Below are 18,874 nucleotides of genomic sequence, written 5' to 3' on the forward strand. Positions count from 1 at the left end.
GCGGAGCAGCTGCAGCACGCGCTCCTCCCTCCGGGACTCTGTCAGGCAGGCGTCATTCATGACGAGGTACGGGTAGATCTTGCCATTGTGCCCGCGGATGTACAATCTCCTGGCTGCGGTGTTGTGCTTCTGCACAATTTCTACCCTGGGCATAAACCTACCAAAACAAGCAAACCGTGAAGCACTGACTCCAAGTCTCAATGGCCAACTCTTTTCTTTGAGAAGAAAGCGGAGCTTTCCAAAAGCGGCAGTGAGAACTGTCATGGAAAAAACCAGACTATGTAGTTACAGTGCAATAATATCACAAAACAGCAGAAACCATGGCAGAGGAAGAACAAAAGGCAAAAGAGCAGATGAAGCCAGAGTTTCAAAAGAATCATGCCGGGGTCCAAGCCCAGGAGCCAGAGACGGGCTGTGAACCTGGCCCTGAGCACAGCAGCAGAGCTGGGAGGGCCCGGGGCTGACCACTGGGAGGACGGTCCTGGCTGGCACTCACAGGTGCCCTGAGGAGCAAGCGTGGGGCCTGGCACACCCTTGCCCTCACGCTCACCGCGGGCCTCGGCCACTGATGAAGTCGGGGAGGAGGAGAGCTGGCCAGGGCCCGAGTTGGCTTTGGAGGAAAGGGGAACCGAATCCTAGCTGAATGGAAAAGCAGAGCCTTGCTCTTATTTGGAAATAAAATGAAATGCCCATGCGCTGAGGGAAGGCTCTTCATAGCACTCTTTACATTTCGAATGATAGGCAACATACTCTTTGAAATTTTACAACTGTCCGACTCTGTTTTGAATACTGTGCTTTAAGAGTTTACAGAAGACTAGGAAACTGTCAAGTTCATGGTGATTCAGAAAAGGTTGTTTTGGACACAAACACAAACTTGACTCAAACAAACATTTAACCCATCAAACCAGTCCCTTTCAGGTTCTTGATCACTCATATTCTAGAACAATTTTGTGTTCTCTGAAACGCTGCACCGGGTCTGCCCTGCAGGCCTGTCATGGCTCTGTTTGCTGGGGACAAGTTAGTGATTGGGCCGGGAGCACTCACCGAGCAATCTTGATATAATAATGTGTCGGCTTTGGCATCAGAAACTCCCCCGGGATTTCTACTTCAGCTGTCTGCGCTGAGAAATTGCTCAAAAATCGGCACTTTTCTTCTATGAGGAAGAATTTTGGAAGCTGCTTGGTTTTGGCCTCCAGAATTTTGATCCACTTTTTCAATTTAGAAATAAGATTATGAAGCTTCATGGATCCTGGAACACTGAAGTCAAAATCTTCAAAATAAAATATGATTAAAGACATCGTCAGTCATCTGGGCTATCTCTACTCTACTCCCAAATGTCTGCTCAAGCACCTCCCAGCTACACACAGGCGCCAAGCCCCGGAATCCCTCTTGCTCTTTAAAGTGTCAGTTGGGGCTGGGGAGAGCAAGCAAAGCCCTGGCGTGTGCCTGCTCTCCTGGTGACCGAGATGAACAACACTGGAACCTCACCCTCAACTGGCCCCCTTCAGGAAAAATGTGGGGAACCCACAAGGCCGCGACATAAATGTCTCAGCATCAAGCCCTCCAAAAGGTGCCTAGAGCTCATCCACCAGCCCTAAAGGTCACCTCTGAAAACAAGCATCACCCAGGGAAACTAAGGCCCTTGAGTCAAAGCCAACACAGTCATCAAGCTGAAGCTACTAAATTATAAATCAGTTCATCAGAAGGAATTGTGGGAAGAAATCAAAATGACAAAAATGGAAAACAAATTTTTGCTTAAGCAATTAAAAATACCCTGATTAGTGTTCAATTTTTTTAATACTCAATATTAAAAGGTCAATGAAATTGAAAAGTCCTTCTTTAAAAATACCTCATTTCCCACCCAGATCAGCACAAGTGGAGGAAGGGATTCTCATCACCCCAACTTGCCAGAGCCCGAAGGTCAGGAAAAGCCCAATCATTTCTGTTTAAAACATGGATTTACAGGAGCTACAAGTAAGCAGTGTCCTCATGCTGACAAGGACTGATTATCCTGAGGCCCAAGTGAAATGGGTGCGGCAGAGGCGCCTTCACACACAAGCTGACTGTAGCACAGGTGCCAGGGCTCTCCAGCGCCCCTTTCAAACGCTCTTCTGCATTCTCATTTGCCCAGAGTTAGGTCGTATGGGGTGAGTCTGGGCAAGGCTGCCCTAGAAGGCACAGGTCCTGCCCAGACTCCTGTCCCCTCTTCTCACAGCCTCGCTGGAGGCAGAGCCTCCTGCAGACTCAGCCAAGACTCGCCTCCCCCCATCTCCACCTTCTCGAGGGCTGCCGCAGGCTGGACTGGAGTGAAATACAGAGAAAACAGCTAAGGGGTCAACAACAGGAGTTTCGAACCAGGAACCAGTGAGGGCCTGATCGATACTAACACAGGAGGCACCACAGAGGGTATAACCTTGTCCCCAGTATAACCAGCACTACAGTCAAGGTGCTCTCCTGTCAATCCCCAGGCTGCCTTGAGGAGCCCATGACAGCCACACCCACCTCGTCCCCCAACCCTAATGCCTGGCCACCAATCATTTCTCCAACTCTAGTATTACATTATTTCACAAATGTATAAACAAGAATCATGCAGTAGGTATCCTTTTGAGATTGGCTTTTTGCACTCAGCACAATTTCTCTGAGGTTCATCCAAGTTGCTGTGTGTTAAGTCTTTATTTATTTATTTTATGTGAGTATGGAAGTATCATACTTTGTTTATCCATTCTCCAAGGGGCATCTGCATAGTTTTCAGTTTGGGGCTATTACTAATAAAGTGGCTATGAACATTCGTGTGTGAGTCCCTGCATGAAAATAAGTCGTCGCTCTCTGGGATAATCTGATGCTCTGTGTCTGGACCTCCTTCCACCTCCTTACAGCTGGAACACAGCGCTGGGATACAGAGATGGTCCTTCCTGGGCACAGATGACCAGATGGGCTGGAGAGCTCCTGATTTAAGTACCTGAAACTTGCTACAGTTTGAGAGTGGTCAGATCTAATGGCCATCTTCAAGTTTCAGTTTTGTCTTTTTTTTTTATATCAAATCCAGATGATGTGTCCCACTTTTAATTCTCTCTTTCATTTCAGACTACATTTGATTTAATAATCTGGAATTTGAAGATGAAGACACACTGAATGTCACTTCTTTTAAGTAAGATACGATGATTCCCATAAAACCTTCACCTCAAACTCTTCCTTTCCCAGAGTAAGGGGACAGATGACATGTCACATGACCTTTACAAAAAAAAAAAATCTAAGACGATAGAAGCAGTTCAGGGTTAAAGATATGAAGGCAGGACTCATATTTTTCAGAGCATGTCCCTAAGTGGTGGCTCAGCAGCTCGGGCCTCAGAGACTGGACACCCGGTGCCCCGGGACCTCGTAGCATGACATCGGGGCCTGTGCCGTATTTCCTATGGGGTTAGAGTAAGTCATGGTGGCAACTGCTAAGTATCCTTAACAATTAGTGGGATATTTTCTTTTACATTGTTTCAACCTACTCTACATATATACATGTTTTAACCACAAAAGAATGGGTCTTTAAAAGATACTTTAAACATCTAAAAATGTGAACCACTTATTCTATAGCTTAACAAATCAGTGAAGAATAATTTGAGTACAGTTACAAAAGCAGTAATTAAGCTAAAATGTTTCTTTTAGCTCTGGGAGATTTTACCAAAGTTTGTTCTCACATGATAATCACTTATAGGTTAACACTCAAGGCATGAAAACCTCAAAAGTTACTCGGGCTAAAGTATGGGACCTGGGGTTCCCGGAAGGAGAGAGCCTACCCTAGATACTCTGCCAGAGGGAACAGTGGGATGGAGACACAGCAGGAGTGGGGACAAATGCTCCGAGCTCCAGGGGACACTGTCATATCTGCTTGTGCTAGGGGGATGAGGATTCCTGACAGATAAAAACTTAGGCTGAGGGAGACTGGCCCGTTTAACGTGGATCACACAGAACCTGGTGGAGTCAGGATTCATGCTCCTTGGGTCTAGTAAAATGCATGAACCTGAACCAGGGAAAAGTAATAAAAACACAATCTCCCTATCATTCCGCCACCAGAATCCCATACAAGTTTGAACTTTACTTATCACCTAGAGCCCTGCACTTTTGAATCTGACTTATCTTACTTAACACTGTTGAGTTTCCCCACGAAAGTCAAGTGGAAGGAGGGATTCAGGGAGCAGAAGGTTCAGCCCAAAACCCTCCTATTTCCAAGCCTATAGTAGAGCCTGGCGCTCCAGGTCCAAACCTCGACCCTTCAACTGGAGAGGACATGTAGCCCCAGGCTGGCGACTATCATGGTTTTCTTGTGATCTGAGTCTAAACACAGTATAACCGGCTTGCTCAGTAAAGCAGTAAGAAAATAAACGAATACAGTTACCTTATATGTTAAAGACCGAAGAAAAACAGTGAGTGCAAACTTCCCCACTGCAGAAGGAACTAAGTCAGACTCACCAGTTGTGAACTGGCCCTTCAGCTTCTGGAAAACAGGGTCCTGAGCAGTGGCCTGCGCCCTCCTGGCTAGAGACTCGGAGGCGGCGCTGGAGAACATGGTCGAGACGTTGGACACGTTCTCCAGGCCCACCCCAAACGTGCTCACCAACTTCTTGACGAAATTCAGGGTGTGAGGGGTGATTTTGGCATCTGACACTGCTCCACTTTTCTCAAATGCAACAGAGTAACATTTCGCCAGGCCTTGCTGGAGCTGCCTGAGAACCTGGCAGAAAAGAAACCAAATGCAATTCACAAAAGAGAGCTCTCCATTCAAGCAACTAACCAACCAAAAAGCATCTGTCCAGCATGTCCCCACCACCACCGGGGCAATCTCTGTGGCACCTGGCACACTGCTGATGTCAAATCAGTATGCTCCACACTGTGAGCTATGATTTGTAACAATGAGGAATAAATATCCTGAACACTGAAAAACAAAACCCACCCTTTCTTTTTGGGTCATACACATACCCCTCTGTTGGTTCATTTTCAGAGGCTTCAAGTACTAAATGCCGCATGTCTGCATGCACACACACGGAAGAACACAGTAGTAACGAGGGTGCCTCGTGGCCGACTAGATAAATACCTGGGCAGCAAAAGCTGACTGTTTTATCACCAACTTATACAAACACCATTAAGGGGATGGCCTGGCTGCTGAAAAGATCACTGGGTTAGACTAACTCCCACCTCTGGGGATTAATCGCTGGTCAGTTACCTAAGCCACCACTGCTGCCTGGTCAACTGGTGGCACTGAAGTGACTGAGCACATACAAGTGAGCGAAGTAAGCATTTTAGGGCAGAAATGGCTTTCTTAATTTCATCTTCTTTTGAAGTCTGCCACTCCAAATACAGCTGCACGCACATGCAGCATTAACATTTGCCTGCTCCGTCGTTCAACAAATATAGGAAACAACCAGGCAGCTAACTAAGGATCACACCGCCACAAAAGCATACAGAATGACACAGTCCTGAGACCACAGCCAAATACCTCTTCATGCCAGTTCTCTCTGAACCAGACCATCTGATCGACGATGCCTTCCAGGGAAGACAGGAGGGTTGGGTGGAGCTCCCGCTGCATGTGCATGATTCGGCTGCAGCGCCACATGGGTGCTGTTGCTCTTATGGGCCCTGGATCTGATGCAGAATGGGACTGGTTACCCACTGAACTTGGCTGCTGCTGTCCAGAATCTGAGAGCAACACACACAATGCCAATGTCAGCGCAAAACTGACCGATGCTAGAGCTCGGTGCTCTAGAGGACCCACCGGCCAAAGGAACGCTGGTTCCTGCCGGTGTGCTAATTTGTCATGAGGCTGTTTCCCCAGGGACTGTGTGGGAGAATGCCCTGGTCTTAAGGAGAGGTGCGCTCTGGGACTTGGGCACAGAGAGAGACTGTCTACAAGCTGGTTTCGAATGGTTCAGAAGAAAGTATACCTATTGACAGAAAGCAAACGTGGCAGCACACCAGCTAGCAAATCCAGTGAGGCTGTACAAGTTTTCAGTGTACTCTCCCTTTTTAACTTGACTGTAAGTGTGAACATTTTTTAAATGTTTAGAAAAAGTTATTTGCAATACATTCCTTGTACTATATAGCTCAGAGAATCTAAAAGTAGTTAATGAGCAAGTCTACATTTTTTCATCTAGGAAAGCCAAACCACATGTGTAAAACGGTTATTTTTCAAAAATATAGTCACTTGCTATACGAAAAATGTTATAAAACACCTGAACCCCATTTTTGTAGCTTCAGCTCACTTAGAATAAAAAAATCTTAATTTTCAAATGACCAAACCATGAATCTACACAGGGAGACCTAGGAGGTTAGAGCTGACGTGCTGCACAATCTCCTAGCCCCCCTGGCTCATCAGCAGGCAATGCCACCACAGCCCAGCAGAGTCTCCTGAGGAAGACTCTGGCCTGGCAGCATGAATGCCTGGGTATTAAAAACATTGTGAAGCAAACAGTCCTTAATTGTTTACAAAGTATCACGCTTAATGGGTAACTGAAACCATCAAATAAGTTACTTCTTTACAAACTAGGACTGCTCGATATAGATTAAAATATAGATCCAATCTTATATTTTGAGTAAATTTTTACAGCTGCTAAGATTGATTTCTACGCTGATTCTTCTGACAGTTGAAGAATCTTCTGACAGATTATTTGCAACCTTAATAACATAGAGTAACTGACATTTATACTGCTTCCCGAGGTGTATTTATAACTAATGAGACAAATTAAACTTTGTAGTTATCTATAGCTAAAAATTTCATATATGATTTCTACTTAAGGATCCAATCACTCAGGTAAATGGATGCCCAATTACATAATGGCAAAGGAGAACCAGAAACTTCACGCAGAGATCAGCTTTGCCCTCTGGCCCCAAAGTGTCCTCTCACTGGCTAAAGGGAAGACCGGCCCATGCTCTAAGAAGTCAGCTGTGGGGCGGGAGTGTGTGCACAGCAGTCTGGACGTGGAATGCCCCGCAAATCCAGCCCTCCGCCGCCTGGCCGGCCGGCCCCACTCACAACATACCACTCTTGTAGCGTTCGCGCTGCTCTATTTTCAGGGTCAGGTACAGGGTCCGGATGGGAAAGTAGACTGCCTGGGGGTACACTCGTCCGACCTGCTCAGAGACATGGAGTAATGAAGAGCACTGCTCACCATGGTGCTCCTGGATGAAGACGGCTGTATCGAAATAACTGATATCAAACCTAAGTGGGGAGCTGTCTGCATTTGGACCAAGGAAGCAAATACTGCACCACTGATCATTTAATACGTAAGGCCAGATTAAACAGCAAGTAAAACATCTAGTTTAGTTTTAAAAGATCCAAGAAAGATCAACATGGTGCATTTCAGCAGTTCTGCGTGGGGACCAGTAACGACACAGAAACCACACCTCCACGATTCAGTAAATCTCAGGGAGGCGAAATGCACAAGTCCCTGGGTCTCACCTGGGCAAACACAAAACGACCCCAGTCAGTCCTTGTGTTTGGTGCCGCTCACCGGGAACCGTGATATGGTTCTAGCTAACCGACAATCAGGCTCATTAATGAATAACTTCACCCTGTGTAACTGCAACAGGGAAGAAACTGAAAATTTTCTACTTACAGTAATAAAAACCAGTTTTACCAAATTGGGGTTCTACAGCTCCTTCAAAAGGGCTGAGCGTATATTATCTAGCTCGGCCACAGGCCACAAGGTGGCTGGCTAACAAACATTAAAAGATGTTCCATGAATGACAAAGCAAATAGACCAAATAAACATCCCCACAGATAATCCCCAAGAAAAATGCCTGTATCTAGAAACAGCTACCTTCCCTCAAGGAAAAACTAAAATCGTTTCTGGGTATGATGGAGATGATGCACCACATGTAAAAAGCAAAGTAAACTGAAAGAAGATGAGCAGCATGTGCCTAAGTGCTTGGTGACAATGCTATTCATTCATGAAAAGTTTTATGACTACAAATTTATAAAAGAAAGCTCAGTCAAAGATACTGTATCCAAGACTGAACTGTCTCCAAATTTCTACCGTTTGGGTCTGTCTTCTACTCGGAATCTTCTCACAGAAGACGGACATTCTGGAACAATTCTCAAATAACGGTCATGAAAGCCACCCGTCCAAATCCCTAACCCCACCCCCAGGTGCATACAAAGCTAAGCCTCAGACAGCAGCAGCTGGACAACTGTATAAAGGGCAACAACCATCACACTCACGGGTGAATTTTATTCAGAAGAGAAGCTCTCAAGAGCTCCTAACATATAACAGGAAAGCAGCTATATAAGAGAATGTTTATTTTACTTGCATCATATGTGGCAACGTGTTCAAGCAAAGAAATTACCATTTTAATACTGTAATGCTACAGCAGATTATTTTATTTCAACCCTGGGGTATTTCTTCAACAATTTTTAATTGTGCTTTATATCAAGTGATATCTAAATGTGTGCATGTTCCCATCTCTTAATTTTTATTACTTTGAACATGCACATTTTCTTTCTGGAAAAAAAGAATGTGAAATGAAGGGGGGGGTGGTGTGTGTGTGTGTGTGTGTGTGTGTGTGTGTGTGTGTGTACATACACACACAAAGACACTTTGTTATTCCCACCTGGCTAATAAGGTTCAAAAGCAGCTTTCCTTCAGAGCCAACCAGGCAGGTGAGCAGCTGAGGGATCCAAGCCAGCCACTGGATGGGCGGCACGCCGATGCAATACTTGTCAACAGCATCTGCCAAAGTATTTTTGTCATCATCAAAACTCAAAAGCCACAGCACCTAAGAGAGAAGGAAAAATTCTGAGTTGAATGAAAATTCTGAGGCCCTTAAGTGGCTTCTTCCCAACGTTAAAATACCACGTAGAGAGAGCAGCTCTACTAGCAATGTAGAAACATCTACCAAAGGGCCAACAATATTGCCAAATTTAACAGATAAACCTTAAATAAAACTGAAATTTAAATAAAGTTTTTATCTAGATTTACCTTTAATACCAATTACCAACTGATCCAATCGGCTGGCTAGTGGTGGCTGGTGACCCTAAGGAGGCAACGGGCAGGTGGCAAGGGCCTGCCAACCTGCCAATTCACACTCGGGATCTCACCAAAACAAAATGGACTTTTGCTACAAATCCCAGATGAACACCACCCTAGTATCAGATGGGCCACATGTTGGCTGCCTAGTGTTCATAGATTTTGAGACAATGACATCTGGAAGTAAGCAAATTTGGAGTCAGATATTCAGGTAGTTTGTGTTACAACAGATGGTTTGTTTCTATAGTCAGCTGTAATGACTACGTGCTGATGTACATTTCAAATTTTGACACCACATCAAAGAATTCTAAAAAAATCCAAACATTTAATGAATGAAACAGAAAAGCAGAACAACTTATTCTTAAGTTTTCTGCAAAAATTAATTCTGGGTTTTATTTATATGTTTCTTCTTAGGGACAAGAGGCAGCAATACTGACGAAGATATATCTCAAGCGATCATCGCTGGGCACGTCAGTCACCGCCCCTGTGCCCAATGCCATTCTGGGACAATAAGGGATGAGAACACCAGCAACTGTGACCTCACCCTGTAGTGTGTGCAGAAATCATGTGATTCAACGTGACCCGAGACTAGAGCTGACCGCTCTATGTGCACTGTCCGTGCAGGTGAGAGATCAGAATCTAACAGGTGCCTAGCAGGTCAGTTCTCCTTGCAGACCCCTCAGCAGTCTGCAGGAACCTCTGTCCGGTGTGAGGTCACACAGAGTGTAACCTAAGACTCAGACTCCAGGCTCGGTTTTGCTGTTTTAAAGTCCTGAGACCCTGAATATGTCCAGGCCTCAGTTTTCTCAACTTTAAAACAAAACTATGGAAGATACTTTGAAGAGTGATGAGAATTCAGAGTAAAGGCATGAAATAAGCCTCACGCCCAGCACAGGTTCAGAAATAGCTGAATTTTCATCTAAACTTGAAGGCGACCAATCTTTGGTCAATTCTTTTGGCCTCACCTTGGCTAAGTATTTTCTTGATTTGCTCTCGTTCTGATGCCGGCATGCATGCAGGTAACAGGTAATGGCAGACACGCCAAGATGCAGCTGCCGCTCCTTCACAAAGATATTCTCCAGGTAATCACCCCACATAGCCCAAGCTTTCACCAGCACATCATGCATTTGCACAGCTGCAGAAAAGGCTTTGTTTGCTTCCTCAGACCTGTGAGGGCACAGAAATCAACACAAACTTGATTTTGTTTCCAGGTGAACTTCGCATAACATGAAATTAACCATTATAAAGTGAACAATTCAGTGGCGTTTAGTACATTCAAAATGTTGTGCAACCACCACCTCTACATAGTTCCAAAAGAAAACCCCGAACCGTTAAGCTGCCACCGTCCGTCACCTGCAAACTCCAGCCCCTGGTCACCACCAACCTGCTTCCTGTCTCTGAGGATCTACCTAGTCTGCATATTTCATATTAATGGACTCATATATCATGTGATTTTTGTGTGTGTGTCTGGCTTTTTACTTAGCATAGTGTTTCTGAGGTTCATCCATGTTATAGTGTATATGAGTACTTTATTCCTTTTTATGACTGAATATCATTCCATCCTATGTATATGCTACAGTTTGTTTATCCATTCATTTGAGTTGTTCTGACATTCTGGCTATTGTGAACAGTGCTGCTATGAAGATTCATGAGCAGGTAAGTACCTACATGAGCACCCATTTTCAATTATTTTGGGTATAAACCTAGGAGTCTAATTGCTGGGTCATATGATAATTCTATGCTTAATTTTTTGAGGAACTGCTAAATAGTCTCCACAGTGGTTACATCACGTTAGTATCACACCAACAATGTATAAGACACCATGAGAGCAACATTTCTATATCCCTTATGAATACAGATGCAAACAACCTCAACAAAATACTAGCAAACCAAATCAAATAGATATTTAAAGGATTAGACACAGTGACCAAGTGGGATTTACCTCGACAATGCAAGGTGTGGTTCAAAATACAAAGTCGATCCATGTAATGCACCACATTAACAGAATGAAAGAGAAAAATGCAATCATCTCAGTTGATAAAGAAAAAAAATTTGACAAAATCTAATATCTTTTCATGATAAAAACACTCAACAAACTAGGAATAGAACTATTTCAACGTAATGAAGGTCACATATGAAAAGCCCATCACATTCAATGATAAAAGACTGAAAGGTTTTCCTCTATGATCAGGAACAAGAAAAGGATGCCCATTTTCCTTAAACTTATTTATTTAAACTTAGTGCTGGGAGGCGGGGGGCGGGTTCCATAGAGTGATGGTTAGCATGTCTGCTTTACACGCAGAAAGTCCTGGGTTCAAGCCCCAGTGGAGCCACAGTCCATACCCCAGGTGCACCAGGCCCCCTGGGTGCCCCAAGACCCCTGGGGTGCTCCAGCCCTGGGTGTGTGCCACAAGTGAGTGGGAGGAGACGTCCTGCCTTCAGAGATCCAGTTCTTAAGGGGAGATGGCAACATCCATAGGTCAGGGGTGGAGGTCATGGGGGTGGGTGATTTAAAAACATAAAATAAGTGCTGGAATGCTTAGCCAGAGCAATTAGGCAAGAAAAAGAAAAGGCAACCAGATTATAATGGAAAATGCAAAACTCTCTCTATTTGCAGAATACATGATCTTATATGCAGAAAGCCCTAAAGAATTGACAAAAGAACTATTACGGCAAATTCAGCAAAGTTGAAAAATATAAGATCAATATGTAAAATTCACCTGTAGTTCTATTCCTTAGCAATGAACAATCTGAAAAAAATAATTTAAAATAACAAAAGGAATAAAATATTTAAGAATAAAATTAATTTAAGAAATGTAAGACTTATATATTGAAAACTATAAACATTGTTAAACGAAACTAAAGACAACCAAAATAAATGCATCCTGTGTTCATGCACTGGAGACACAATACTGTTACAGTAGCAATACTACCCAAATTAATCTACAGATTCAGTACAATCTCTAGCATAATTCAAACTGTCTTTTCTTCTTTGCTGAAATAACCTAAAATTCATATGGAAATGCTGACCCCCCAAAAAAAAACAAACTCGAAAAAGAATAAAGTTAAAGGCTACTTACCAATTTCAAAACCTACTGCAAAGCAGCTTTAACCAAGACAGTGTGGCACCAATGTAAGGGTGAACATACACATTGACGAAACAGAATTGAGTATCCAGAAATAAGGTCTTTTCAGAAAATGGTGCTGGGACAACGGGATATACACATGCAAAAATATGGCCTCATGCCACATAAAAAAATTAACTCAAAATAGGTTAAAAACATAAATGTAAGAGCTAAACCTATAAAACTCTTTTTAAAAAGCATAGGAGTAAATAAATGCTCATAACCTTGGGTTAGGCCATGGTGTCTTAGATACAAAACCATAAGTAAAAGCAACAAAAGAAAAAGCAGACAAATTGGACTTCATCAAAATGGTAAACTGTGCATTAAAAGACACTATCAAGGAAGTGAAAAGAATGTGAGAAAATATTTGCAAAAAATGTATCTGAAAGAAACTTACATCTAGACATATAAGAATTAGAACTCAACAATAACGAGTCAAATAACCCAATTTAAAAATGGGCAAAATAACTGAATAGAAATTTCTATAGAAAAAGATACATAAATGGCACAGAAGCACCTAAAAGATGCTCAACATCGTTAATTACTAGAAAAATGCAAATCAACACCACAATGAGATACCACTTCACTCACTAGGATGGCTATAACCAGAAAAATGCAAACCTGAAAAAATGGAAACCACAAACAATGCTGGTGGGAATGTAAAATGGTATGGCTACTATGGGAAAAGGGCAATTCCTCAAAGATAAAAAAGCACCACATAACCCAGCAATTCCACTCCTACGCATATACCCAAGAAAACGGAAAACACACTCACACAAAACCTTGTACATGCATGCTCACAGATCATTATTCATAATAGTCAAAAAGTGGAAACGACCCAAAAGTCCACCAATTGTCAAATGAATAAATATATGAATATGAAAGTGAATGTTATTCGGCCCTGAAAAGGAAGGAAGCACCAACATGGGCTACAACGTGATGAACCTTGAAAACACTGTGCTAAGTGAGAGAAGCCAGACTCAAAAGGCCACATTGCGTATGGTTTTATTTATAAGAAATGTTCAGAATAAGCAAGTCGTAGAGACAAAAAGACTAGTGGTTGTCAGAGGACAAAGGAAGAGAACAGGAAGTGACTGCTAACAGGTATGGGATTTCCTTCAGGGACAATGAGAGTGTTCTAAAATTACCAAGTAGTGATGGTTGTACAATGCTGTGAAGACAGTAAAACTCACTAAGCTGTATACACTTCCAAATAGTATATTGTCATATGACTTTAAAACATTTTTTAAAAAGCATAAAACCCTTTATCTTGACAGAATCACTTCCTTATTTTAAAATAAGCTAAAAACGCAACCCTATATACCAAAAATGTGAAAAGTGAGCTTTAAAAAGCCCTATATATGGCAACAGGCAGCATCTTGTAAGCATATCTCATTTATATACCTTCTATAAAATTTCATGTGACATTCATTTCTCTAAAACAGGGTTCAGCAACTTTTTTCTGTAATGGGCCAATTAGTAAATGGTTTAGGCTTTGTGGGCCATACAATTTCTGTCACAACTCCTCAAGTCTGTGGCTGAAGCATGAAGAGCCATAGACACATCAGTGGTATGCTGTGTTCCAATTCTTCATTTACAAAAACTAGGCGGCACTGGCTGGATTTGGCCTGTAGGCCACAGCTGACTGACCCCTGCTCTAAAACAAAAACCATCTTCATAAAAGGGATCAACTGTTCCAAAACGGCAGGCTGAGACATGCGGAAATGAAGCCATGTTACTGGCAGTTCTGTGTTCAAGCAACTCTTTTTCCAAAAGCTTTTAAAGTACTACATATCAAACTGGCTTATCAATCAGCTGCAAGTTACTATCTCTGCAGAGGTATACTACCTGAAATATCATACCTGACATCTATCACTAAATCATACCAATTTTCAGCTTGACCTTCGCATTGGCTTCAAGTTATAAATAACTATTTTAATAATCTGCTGAGTTTTTCTTTATTCTCCTTCTACATAACATACATACTTGTTGATCTGAGCCAAGAACATTCCCTTCAGTGCATAAAATTCAGCTGTCATCTCTTTTGTGAAGTATTTTAAGTTTGTAGATTCTATAACTTCAAGGCCCTGTTTAAAAAAAGAATAGAGAAAAAGGTCTTGGAATTTCTAGACAATAATATAACAACTTCATTAAAATATTTGTCTACGCAATAAGTCCTAAAGGTCACTGACAAGTGTTACTTTTAAATTGACAACAGATTTGTCTGCCAAGAGTATTTGCCGACTGACAAGTAGTATTTAAAATGATTCGGTTCTAGATACCTTAAGGGTATTATTATAAAACAGAAACAATAAAATATAATTCACATACTCAAGTGGTTTCTTCTTCCTTTCTTGCTTTGGAAGGACTGTTTCCCACTACTAAGGCTATGTTTGTAGAAAGTTCTAATGTTCCTTCCCTATTATCTGAACCAGGAGTTTCCACGGGACACTCTCATCATTCTTTACCGAACCTCCCCAGTATGGAGCAGGCACTGCGTCCCGCTGGCACTTTACCTGCATACACTCGTTTTTCCCCATGACTCCCGCCAGTTGGAGGTAGCATTTGACTTGCTGTCGAATCTTCTGGAAGCAATCCACGATAGGAACGGTTGGAATAGTATGAATGCGACTTAATATATCCAGAGCTACATTGACCAGCCCTTGTTTTCGCGCAATTTTTCCATACTGGATGATTGCTGAAGCTGATGCGTGAACCCCAAGCATAGCGTTATTTGAACTTGGATCATGCTGAGAACTATTTTCATACGCAGTTACAATAGCTAGAGAGCAAAGAAATGACTTATCAGTCTATGCCAAACATTTTCAAAGCGTTCCTCCATAGGCTTAAATAAAAAATGAAAAACAAACACACATGGCTTTATGAAAATGGGGAGCTCAGTGATAAAACCTCATTACTTTTCCTTGTATATCAAAAGTAAAATAAAAAAAGCACTAACAACTGAGTGTTACCATCTTGGCTACCTAAATCATGAAGGTTACTCTAAACAAACATGCCTGGCAGGTTTAAGGGATGAGCAGAGGGGACCAGAAAACTGAAGAAGGCTACACATTGCCACTGAGAACAGTTCTTCCTTGGGGGAGCTTCAAATCAAAGAGTGCCACAACCTGGAGCTCCGAGGGCACTGGCCTGAGCCCGATGCAACAGTCAATGTCCAGCAGCATTTCTGTGCTAGCTAGAAAAACGTGACAGGGAGGGGGAAATGCATCCCATCTTTCACCACCTTCATCTTTACCCTCACCAGACCACCACCATCCACCACACCCACCAAAAAAAAAAAAAAATAGAAAATCTGGTAAAAAAAAAAAAAAAAAAAGACATGAAACCAGAACAGTGGGGTGTCTGGAAAATTACATGATGAATGCATGCTGGACCAGGTAGGTTTACCCTGGTAATGATGCTGCCGCCACATGAAGACACTGCTCCAGTGGGACAAGTCGTCAGACACAATGGGCAGCCTGTTCCTCCAGGTCTTCACCACTGTCTTCATGTCATGCAGGCTGTTATTCCTCCCCAGGTTGGTCGGCTGTAAGCCTGCATTTATTTGCGCAGCTTCCTGAAGTTCAATGATTTGCTGGGCTGCCTGAATGGGACGAGCATAAGAGATTATACAGTAGGCATGACACCAAAGATCAAACGAGAAAATAAACCAGTCAATCAGGAAGCTGATTTATCGCAAAGATCCCATAATTCAATTATGAAAGGAAGCCCTCTAACATATACAGATACCTTAGATTCCATATTTAAACTTATTCTTCACTTCCGACACTATTCTCCTGATCCCCTACCCCTACCCCACCCTCCCATTTTAAAACCTCAGCTCTATGGCTACTTCAAGATAGACTGGGAAAAGAGTGGTGCAGACACCAAAGCTTGCTAATCGTTAGCTCCCAAAACAATTACCTTTTCCAACTGTGATTGGCTCTTTGTCTACCAATGTCTAGAACAGCCTAGTGCCCCTGCCCTCAAGCTTTCCTTCCGTCAACATTCAAAATCCCACAGCCATATTAAGCATCTTAAAACATAATTCTGATGATCTCTTTAGGGTGGTATATACATTTTCAGTCAGGTCCCTTATGAGTCTATCCAGTTTAGTACCCTTTAAACCCCAGATGTGTTGCTGGTTCCAAACTTCTGGTGCCGTCTCCTTACCAGGAACACCCTGGTCACAATTCTGAGCCTATCCAAATTCTACTCATCAGGTTCTACCTCCCCACCCCCACAGGAATTTCTCCTTTCTCTAAATGCTTATGTTTATTTTCTGTCCTACCTGCATGGCACTGAATCATAGTCTCTCTTTTTAAATTCTGCTTCTTATGCATATGTCATCTCCCTCCATTTGGATGCTCCTCTGAGCAGAATATATGTTTTAAACTTTTTTGCATCTCCCAAACATAGCACCTAGGTCAGTACTCAGTATCTTGTTGTTTGTCTTAATTTCAGTTGTTTTGGTCTAAATTGCCTACAAGAATTCATGCTTTCATCTATATTTCAAGTTTGGTTCGTTCCATTTAGATTTCTGAAATTTAACCAACAGTCTTAAGAGTCACAGAGGATAAGAGACCTTTTGGAACAAAACGGTGGCATCACATTGATGGTGGCAGAGTAAGCATTAAAGAACATCCCTAAAGCAAAAATGAAAATTGTTAAAATCACTCCCAAGAATGTCTTGTCACTTAAATCCCTTGGAAGCTCCAGAAAGGAAAAGCAACATTTTAGTGCTCTCCATTTTCACTCTGGCCTCTCTCTCAATGGGGATGAGTTTACACAGGAAAGGGTAAGATGCGGAGCAGTCTCCTCTCCACTGCCCAGCTCAGTTCGCGGACCTAGGCCTGGACAGGAGGTGCTCTGTCTGCTCACACTGACACACTGCACCTACCTGGAGAAGAGGTGTGTGCACGTGGGACACCACGTGGGGCAGCCGCCGCCACTCACGGATGGCCAAGCTGCTGGCCATTTCCACCAGGCGCTCAATGAAGCTGAGCTGCTGCTCCTCAGGGTGGCAGATAGCCAGGTATCCACGGTACATGTTGACCTTCCAAGCCATCTCCTTAGGACAACTTACTTCTACCTGGTGGTAAAAGAACATTACACAGGAAGCTATGGGTAGGTATTCTTCCTCTCAGTAGAAAGCGCCAATTATGCAAAGCAGTAAGCAGAAATTTAGCTATAAACAGACATTTATTTTCTTGTTTTTGGATACTCTCCTTTTCTGAACACTAGTCAGTGGCCAATCTCTCCAGCTACGAAACCATGCCACTGGCTCCTTGCTTTCAGGTCATCAGGAGTTCCAAAAAAGGGGAAACTAATCAACATTGTTACAAGACAAGATGAACCATCACCACCTGAAGTTTTAAACTGTTAAATATATGTTCATCTCCACTCTGATAAATATCAGTATAATTCTGAATTGTTTCCAATTCAATTGTTATCCTTGGAAATTAACTTGTCCCACACTTATACAAAAAAGCAGAGGCAATGATTCAAGTCTGTAAGAATGAGTGAACATTCATAAATTTTATTGTCATTTAAAAGCCACATTTTATAACCTGTTACGAAATTTTCCCCAGACTTCTTACATCTGGCTCATGAGTTCTACCATGAAGTTCACGGAGCCATCACATCCCTCTCCTTAACCCTAAGCCCAGCCCCGCACACACAGCTACAGCCAGGTAAAGGCTCCAGGTGTGCCCCAAGAGCCTGTGTGTGCTCCCCACCTTCTGAAGAAAGCATCAGAACTAATCGCATTTTTCCATCCCATTTAAAACTACAAATGATAAAAAACTAAAGTCTTTCAAAAATAATCTCTGCATATAAGAAGATGAAAGGATATCTCTGTTGAAGAAATTGTATAGGACTTGCTGTAAGAAGATCAATAAACATGTATTCTGAAGCACCTTTGGGGAAGTAACAATAAAAACCACACACAGTTTAGTGCCATATGCTATCTGTCCAAATGATATAAAAGTAATAATGGTAATAATCATGCCATCTTTCATTTCTAGGTACCCTGTCTTGTTTTTTAATGTCTTACTTTTTCAAAGCACATTCACATTCATAGCCCCTTAGATCTCAATGATCCAATGACACAATGTCCAATGATCCGATGTCCACAAAGTAAACTTGTGAACACTTGTTTCCAACATGATCCTCTCACATTTCTGGATTTAAACACTATTTAACATGGGCATTTGTCAATTACATCACTCTGTAACTCTAAGAACAATGACATTGCTTTACATTTTCCCCCCAATGAAAAAAATTACCCCATCTATTAAATTATATCAAAAATATACTACTATAAGCAGCCCTATAAATCATAATTCACAGGAGTATAAAGTAATTTGAGTTTTTTAAAGCAAATGAGTAAATAATTTAGTACTATCAAGACTACTTAAAATTAATTTACTAAAAATTACCCAGAGTGTTTATTCACATACTTTGAGCTTTTTTATAATCAGTAAATGCCTTACATTTTTAGAAATAATCAGGACTTTGTGAAAGAGGAAATTCATTTGTCAGACCTATGGACAATATGATATAGCACATAACCAGCTTAGTGAAACCTTGGAAAGATTTTAGAAAATTAGAGTGAGCTACAAATATTTACTCAGCAGAATGATTATCAGAATGAAGAATAATCAATTATAAATGCATTCTGTAAGCAATATATGTATATATACATATATATGTATATGTGTGTGTGTGTGTGTGTGT

The 18,874-nt window shown here is 42.1% G+C and overlaps 1 protein-coding gene across 10 annotated transcripts in view; it reads right to left on the reverse strand.

Annotated features, from left to right (window-relative positions):
* Window positions 1–18,874, reverse strand: part of TRRAP (transformation/transcription domain associated protein) — a 114,653-nt gene that overhangs the window by 9,001 nt on the left and 86,778 nt on the right. For 6 of the 10 annotated variants that reach the window (XM_025040703.1, XM_025040704.1, XM_025040702.1 and 3 more), the window contains exons 58-68: window positions 17,037–17,228; window positions 15,512–15,740; window positions 14,653–14,918; window positions 14,123–14,223; window positions 9,977–10,178; window positions 8,596–8,760; window positions 7,026–7,116; window positions 5,486–5,685; window positions 4,462–4,723; window positions 1,045–1,270; window positions 19–157 (exon numbers count right to left, since the gene is read on the reverse strand). In XM_025040703.1, coding sequence (XP_024896471.1) covers window positions 19–157; window positions 1,045–1,270; window positions 4,462–4,723; window positions 5,486–5,685; window positions 7,026–7,116; window positions 8,596–8,760; window positions 9,977–10,178; window positions 14,123–14,223; window positions 14,653–14,918; window positions 15,512–15,740; window positions 17,037–17,228 — 2,073 coding nt within the window. Of the gene's footprint in view, window positions 1–18; window positions 158–1,044; window positions 1,271–4,461; window positions 4,724–5,485; window positions 5,686–7,025; window positions 7,117–7,444; window positions 7,566–8,595; window positions 8,761–9,976; window positions 10,179–14,122; window positions 14,224–14,652; window positions 14,919–15,511; window positions 15,741–17,036; window positions 17,229–18,874 lie in introns of those variants that run through there. The other 4 variants (XM_025040707.1, XM_025040706.1, XM_025040705.1 and 1 more) reach the window with 3 other exon arrangements.

Source organism: Pteropus alecto, unplaced genomic scaffold (genome assembly GCF_000325575.1).
Source record: "Pteropus alecto unplaced genomic scaffold, ASM32557v1 scaffold78, whole genome shotgun sequence".
Taxonomy (NCBI): Eukaryota; Metazoa; Chordata; class Mammalia; order Chiroptera; family Pteropodidae; genus Pteropus; species Pteropus alecto.